Genomic DNA, 6,694 nt, shown 5'->3' with positions numbered 1-6,694 from the left:
TAACGATGCTACATTGCTATTACTTGCAACGTAGTTGCTTCATTGACTCCTCAGTTTCACACGTTTTTTGTTGTTTCATTATACCTTTGACAATAATATGTCATGTTCGTTTGTATGTATATTTTTGTTTGTTTGTTTAGTCTGTTAATCGTTTGCTTGTTTGTCGTTTGTTTTTATTACTTCTTTAATTGATATTCCAACATTTTTAAAACGTATTATCATTAGATTAAACCCTCCCATGGGCGAGGGCTGGATGTAAAAAAGCACCTGTTTGCTTATGCCATTACCCTCGTTAATAAAGAATTTGTCATTGTCATTGTCTCTCTATTTGCTGGATTAATTTCGCAAATTGAAATGATTTTAATTTTTAATAGTTACCATGTCAGCGTGTACTTACTCTGCATACAGGGCTGATTCAACTGATATTATTTACAATGATATTAAAAAAAAAATAATAATAATAATAATAGTAAGGACAGGTTATATAGCGCAAACCACAGTAATCTATGCTTTCCGCGCTGTACACATAAACTATAAATAAGAACATATTATTTAACATAACATTAAATATATATATTTACATTATATCAAAATAACGTAACAATGAAGGAACTAACAACAACGCATTAGCAACTTATGGACAATACCATGAAGATATAGATACTAAAGATTGTCAAATGTTCAAAAGTGGTGATAGTCAAAATGCCCTCACATACACCCACCCACCTACTCCACACACACACACACACACACACACAGCTGACCATGCCCCCCCCCCCCCACCCTACTTGGTTCTGGCCAGGAGTGTACGTTGAGATTCTCCCGTTCTGTCCTACGGTAGAGCAGAAGTCAGTCAAACACGTCTGAACTTCCCGTTCTGTCCTACGGTAGGGCAGAAGTCAGTCAAGCACGTCTGAACTTCCCGTTCTGTCCTACGGTATGGCAGAAGTCAGTCAAGCCCGTCTGAACTTCCCGTTCTTTCCTACGGTAGAGCAGAAGTCAGTCAAGCACGTCTGAACTTCCCGTTCTGTCCTACGGTAGGGCAGAAGTCAGTCAAGCACGTCTGAACTTCCCGTTCTTTCCTACGGTAGAGCGGAAGTCGGCGAAGCACGTCTGAACTTCCAGGCATTCTTCCAGACGTTGGACAGACAGACAGTGGAGTGAAACCGGAAGTAGATCCCCAGAGGAACAGATACGTGACAGAAAATGTTCCATGCCGTTGAGCCGAAAAATTCCAACTGAAACCGATAATGAACTGAGGATTAGACCCGTCCTTAATTCAGCCTCAAGTCGACTTCGCGAAGTCTTTTGACCGAAAACTCAGTGCTAAAGCTTCGTGACGCCAGCTTCGCGAAGTCTTTTGACCGAAAACTCAGTGCTAAAGCTTCGTGACGCCAGCTTCGCGAAGTCTTTTGACCGAAAACTCAGTGCTAAAGCTTCGTGACGCCAGCTTCGCAAAGCCTAATTCGCCCAGTTCAGTTTAAATAACTCAAGTGTATACTTCGCCCAGTTAAGTTTAAATAACTCAAGTGTATACTTCGCCCAGTTAAGTTTAAATAACTCAAGTGTATACTTCGCCCAGTTAAGTTTAAATAACTCAAGTGTATACTTCGCCCAGTTAAGTTTAAATAACTCAAGTGTATAATTCGCCCAGTTAAGTTTAAATAACTCAAGTGTATACTTCGCCCAGTTAAGTTTAAATAACTCAAGTGTATACTTCGCCCAGTTAAGTTTAAATAACTCAAGTGTATACTTCGCCCAGTTAAGTTTAAATAACTCAAGTGTTAGAAAATATCATTGTTCCAAAATATTGCATCCACATCAAAACATGAATCCTATCTCGCCGCCTTTGACAATTATTGGCGAGCTGAAAGTCGCTTGTTCATTTCAATGCTTGTTATTACACCCCCGGTATAGGGGTGTGTATAGGTTTCGGTCGATGTGTTTGTTTGTTTGTTTGTTTGTGTGTTTGTTTGTTTGTGTGTTTGTTTGTTTGTTTGTATGTTTGTGTGTTTGTTTGTGTTCGCAAGTAGATCTCAAGAATGAACGGACCGATCGTCACCAAACTTGGTGAACAGGTTCTATACATTCATGAGACGGTCCTTACAAAAATTGGGACCAGTCAAACACACGGTTAGGGAGTTATTGGTGGATTTTGGTTTTTTGGGGGATCAACTACAGTTCAAGAATGAACGGACCGATCGTCACCAAACTTGGTGAACAGGTTCGATACATTCCTGAGACGGTCCTTACAAAAATTGGGACCAGTCAAACACACGGTTAGGGAGTTATTGGTGGATTTTGGTTTTTTGGGGGGATCAACTACAGTTCAAGAATGAACGGACCGATCGTCACCAAACTTGGTGAACAGGTTCGATACATTCCCGAGACGGTCCTTACAAAAATTGGGACCAGTCAAACACACGGTTAGGGAGTTATTGGTGGATTTTGGTTTTTCGGATATTCCCGGCGTTCTGTTACCGGCTATTTTTAGAAGGTCATCGCAGTGTCCAGAACGCTTTCCTTGGACCCGTAAGTTGTCCTCACTGTAAAAGTGCAAAGGTCGAATCAATTTATAGCCACGCGAAAAATACACTCTCATCTATCTCTATATATTTATACAATAGATATAGATATATATATACGGCTTCTCTGTGTGTGTGTGTGTGTTTGAGTGTGTCTGTACAAAACACCTGTGTATTGCACAGTTCTGTTTGTGATGTGGTACCTAGGGCGTCGTCGACAAGTTTGGGACTCGACATGATATGATCAGGAATGGCATTATGGCCCCTCAATCATGTTCGTGCTGTTCCCATTCCACGAGTCTGGAAGGGACCTAAGCTTGACGGGTCCATGGTTCGAAGCCGGCGTACAGTGCGCCACTCAAGCCGGGTATTCGGCTCTATTTAATCCACACGTGCTGAGCATGTTTTATATTATATACATGAGACGGTTTTTACAAAAAATGCGGTCAGTAGGTGTTACAGAAAGAGTTATATTGATTTGTCTTTTTCTCCGCCTGTCTCTTTGTCCACTCAATCAACTTATTTTAACCACACTTGTTAGCAGTGCCTTCTCAGTTGGTGGCAGCGAGAATGGTAAGGACGGGGGTGTTTTTCCTATCTCGGAGGAATTTCTTGTTCTTTCAGGTGCCAGGAGAATGGTTCTGAATAACTCTCACTTACTCTATTTCACATGTCGTATGCGTTTAGAGCGCTTACTTCCCTTTGTATAATTATCAGAAATCCAACTGAAACCGTTGTAGAACGATAATTTAGAAAAATGCACATAAGTTATTTACAACACTGTGAGGTTTTTTTCTGATATAAAGAACGAGAAAAATAAATCCTAAGATAAACAAATCCTAAGATAAAGGCACATTTCTTACCGTGTATGTGACGCACCTTCTCAAAATCATAAAACAAGAACGGAAAATTAATCGTAAGGTTACCGTAAGCCTGTGCATGTATCGGTGTCGTATACCAATAACCATTACCTGCAGCAAGTTGTGCTCCAGTCGTTGCATTTCAAAAGTGTGGATGACCCAGAGGGCAATGTTGCAGACGGTATCGTATATCATTAACCCGGTATCCACCATTACCCACCTGTAGCAAGTTATGCTCAATTCGTTGCGTTTCAAAAGTGTTGATGACCCAGAGAGCGAAATTGCAGACGAGGAGAAAAGTGACCCACTGTCTCCCAGGCTTGCGTCGTGCATCTGTAGCGTGCGCCGGCGACACTCGCATGGCTGCCAGCATGAAGAGAGCCTGTGCGCAGCCCTGAAGAATGACATAAATTGTTGACGTATTCAAAAGTATGACGTCAATCAGACGTCTGTGAAGTTGGCTGGTGAATTTCGAATTGCTGCCAGCATGAACTGTGCTTGTGCGCAGCCCCGAAGAATAAAATAAAGTGTTGCTATATTATGATGACCTATCAAAAAGTATGACGTCAATCAGGTGTACGTCTGCGGCATGGGTTTGTGAAGCTCGCATGCCTGCCAGCATATAAACAGCGCTTGTGCGCAGCCCTGAAGAATGTAATAAAATGTTGCTTTGGTTAGGATGACGTATTAAAAACGTATGACGTCAATCATACGTAGGCCCTACGTCGGTGGCGTGTGCTGGTGAAGCTCGCATTGCTGCTAGCATAAACAGTGCCTGTGCGCAGCCCTGAAGAATGACATACATAGTTGCTTTGTTATGCTGACGTATTTAACGGTATGACGTCAATCAGGTTCAAATCTGTGGCGTAGGCTGGTGAAGCTCGCATAAAGTGTTGCTTTGTTATGGTGACGTATTAAAAAGTATGACGTCAATCAAGCATACATCCGTGGCCTATGCTGGTGACGGTCGCATAACTGCCAGCATGAACGGGGCCTGTGCTCAGCCCTGCAGAATGAACAAGGGGATAGTATGACGGATTTCTAGACCCAAAACCTGGGGTAACCAATATCACGTGAACATTTAAATTATCACGTGTTCTGCGTAGTTCACAGCAATATTGTTAACCAATAGTGTTAATGACTAATTTCAGTTTTGTCATCGGCTTACTAGCGCCAAAACCATTATCACACATGATCACTTGATAATTTAACATAATCACTTGATAATTACAATTTTCACGTGAAAATGAATAATGTTCCGTTCTGGCTCAATTCCTGATGAATTATTTGATCCAAAACAAAAATATGAAATATTATCTGGGGAAGAAAAATAGTAATTAGTAATTAGTCATGTGTCCGTCTATCTGTCTGTCTGTCGTCTGTCTGTCTGTCTGTCTGTCTGTCTGTCTGTCGGCGTGTGTGTGTGTGTGTGTGTGTGTGTGTGTGTGTGTGTGTGTGTGTGTGTGTGTATGAGTGTGTGGGGCTGTCTGTGTCCGTGTATCTATATGTTGAATGTCGCATTGCCCATAGAATATCCAGTTTTTCGGAAATAAAATATCCCAACACATGTTTGGTGCTTGCTTCATTCGTTCATGTGTTGGGATATTTTATTTTCGGGGGGGGGGCGGGGGGGGGGGGGCGGGGGGGGGGCTTTCACGACGAAGCTTATTAATAGGTATACTCATATCAAAATCGACGTCAATTTGCGTGTGCAGTGTACCAAATTAGGTTTAGGTTTAGCAGACGTCAAGAAAACTTCAGACTAAACTCAATAGAATATATCCAAACCTGGAAAATCATCAAGATGTTGGACACCAAGGTAACCGCCATGATGGTGCCAGCGGGAGAAAAGATGGCGGCCACGATGTTGAACATCCCGAAAGCGATGAGACCGGTGAGCGAGATGAGGGCTAGCGTTTGTTCCACCCCCACTGCGCGATCTCGCGAGAACCTGATTGAAAAAGAGACACTTCTATAAATAGAGAGCACACACTGTTCTATTTTTAATTCACATTGGTAATCCCACGAAACTTGCTTTTCGAGGCTTGCCGAGACACCCTCAGCTCAGTGCCCCACTAAACAAAGAAAGTCCTCATGCCTTTCAGCTGCCAGCTAGCAGCAATAGTGGATACAACAACTAGTACAACTACAACATCAGCTTCGACGGCAACAACACCACCAACAACAACGACTACAACAACGACATCAACAACAACACCAACAACAACACCAACAACAACACCAACAACAACAAAAACACCAACAACTACTACTACTACTGTTACTACTACTGTTATTACTACTATTACTACTACTAATACCTCCGTCGCGATATAACCTTGAATGGTTGAAAACGACGTTAAACACCAAATAAAGAAAGAAAGAAAGAACTACTAATACCACCACCATAACTACTACTGCTACTACTACTACTACTACTACTACTACTACTACTACACCATCAACAACAGCAACAACAACAACTCTCTCTCTTATTCCACAACAACAGGGGCGGGGATGTAGCTCAGTCGGTAGCGCGCTGGATTTGTATCCAGTTGGCCGCTGTCAGCGTGAGTTCGTTCCCACGTTCGGCGAGAGATTTATTTCTCAGAGTCAACTATGTGTGCAGACTCTCCTCGGTGTCCGAACAACCCCCCCCCCCCCACCCCCCCCCCCCCGTGTGTACACGCAAGCACAAGACCAAGACCAAGTGCGCACGAAAAAATCCTGTAATCCAGTCAGAGTTCGGTGGGTTACAGAAACACGAAAATACCCAGCATGCTTCCTTCGAAAGCGGCGTATGGCTGCCTAAATGGCGGGGTAAAAACGGTCATACACGTAAAAGCCGTGGGAGTTTTAGCCCATGAACGAACAAACAAACAAACAAAATTCAACAACAACAACAACAACAACAACAACAACAACAACAACAACAACAACTCTCTCTCTCTCATTCCAGTCCATACTTCATGTCTTTCATCTGCCAGCTAGCAGCGAAGGTGGCCGTGGCGGCCAGGATGTAGATGACCGCCTCCGTCACGTGGGACAGGATGGACGCCGCCGCCAACGACGACGGCGACCCCGCCAGCACAAAGAACATCACCAGAATCACCACAGCTGACACCAAGACGAAGAGACCGTTGAACAACCCGCGCTGAGATCCGCTACAGTCTACGCTCATCTTCTTCATCGCCGGCATCGTATCGTCGTCGTCGTCGTCGACGACTGCGATGGTTAAGTGAACGGGGGAGGGGGTGGGAGGGGTGGTGGGGGACTCAGCTATGTCTGCGACGGAGTCTTCGTGGTTGA

At 43.5% G+C, this 6,694-nt stretch overlaps 1 protein-coding gene across 3 annotated transcripts in view; it reads right to left on the bottom strand.

Moving 5' to 3' along the window:
• Positions 1-784: 784 nt before the first annotated feature.
• Positions 785-6,694, bottom strand: part of LOC138979611 (proton channel OtopLc-like) — a 19,452-nt gene continuing 13,542 nt past the window's right edge. For all 3 annotated transcript variants that reach the window (XM_070352323.1, XM_070352324.1, XM_070352325.1), the window contains exons 8-11: positions 6,352-6,694; positions 5,174-5,336; positions 3,606-3,779; positions 785-1,238 (exon numbers count right to left, since the gene is read on the bottom strand). The exon at positions 6,352-6,694 is cut by the window's right edge and continues 57 nt beyond it. In XM_070352323.1, the coding sequence (XP_070208424.1) occupies positions 1,083-1,238; positions 3,606-3,779; positions 5,174-5,336; positions 6,352-6,694 (836 nt within the window). In that variant the 3' untranslated portion in view covers positions 785-1,082. The remainder of the gene's footprint in view (positions 1,239-3,605; positions 3,780-5,173; positions 5,337-6,351) is intronic.

This window comes from Littorina saxatilis, linkage group LG11 (genome assembly GCF_037325665.1).
Source record: "Littorina saxatilis isolate snail1 linkage group LG11, US_GU_Lsax_2.0, whole genome shotgun sequence".
Lineage (NCBI taxonomy): Eukaryota > Metazoa > Mollusca > Gastropoda > Littorinimorpha > Littorinidae > Littorina > Littorina saxatilis.
Note: the sequence above shows the minus strand (reverse complement) of the source record. Positions and strands in the feature narration are given on the sequence as shown.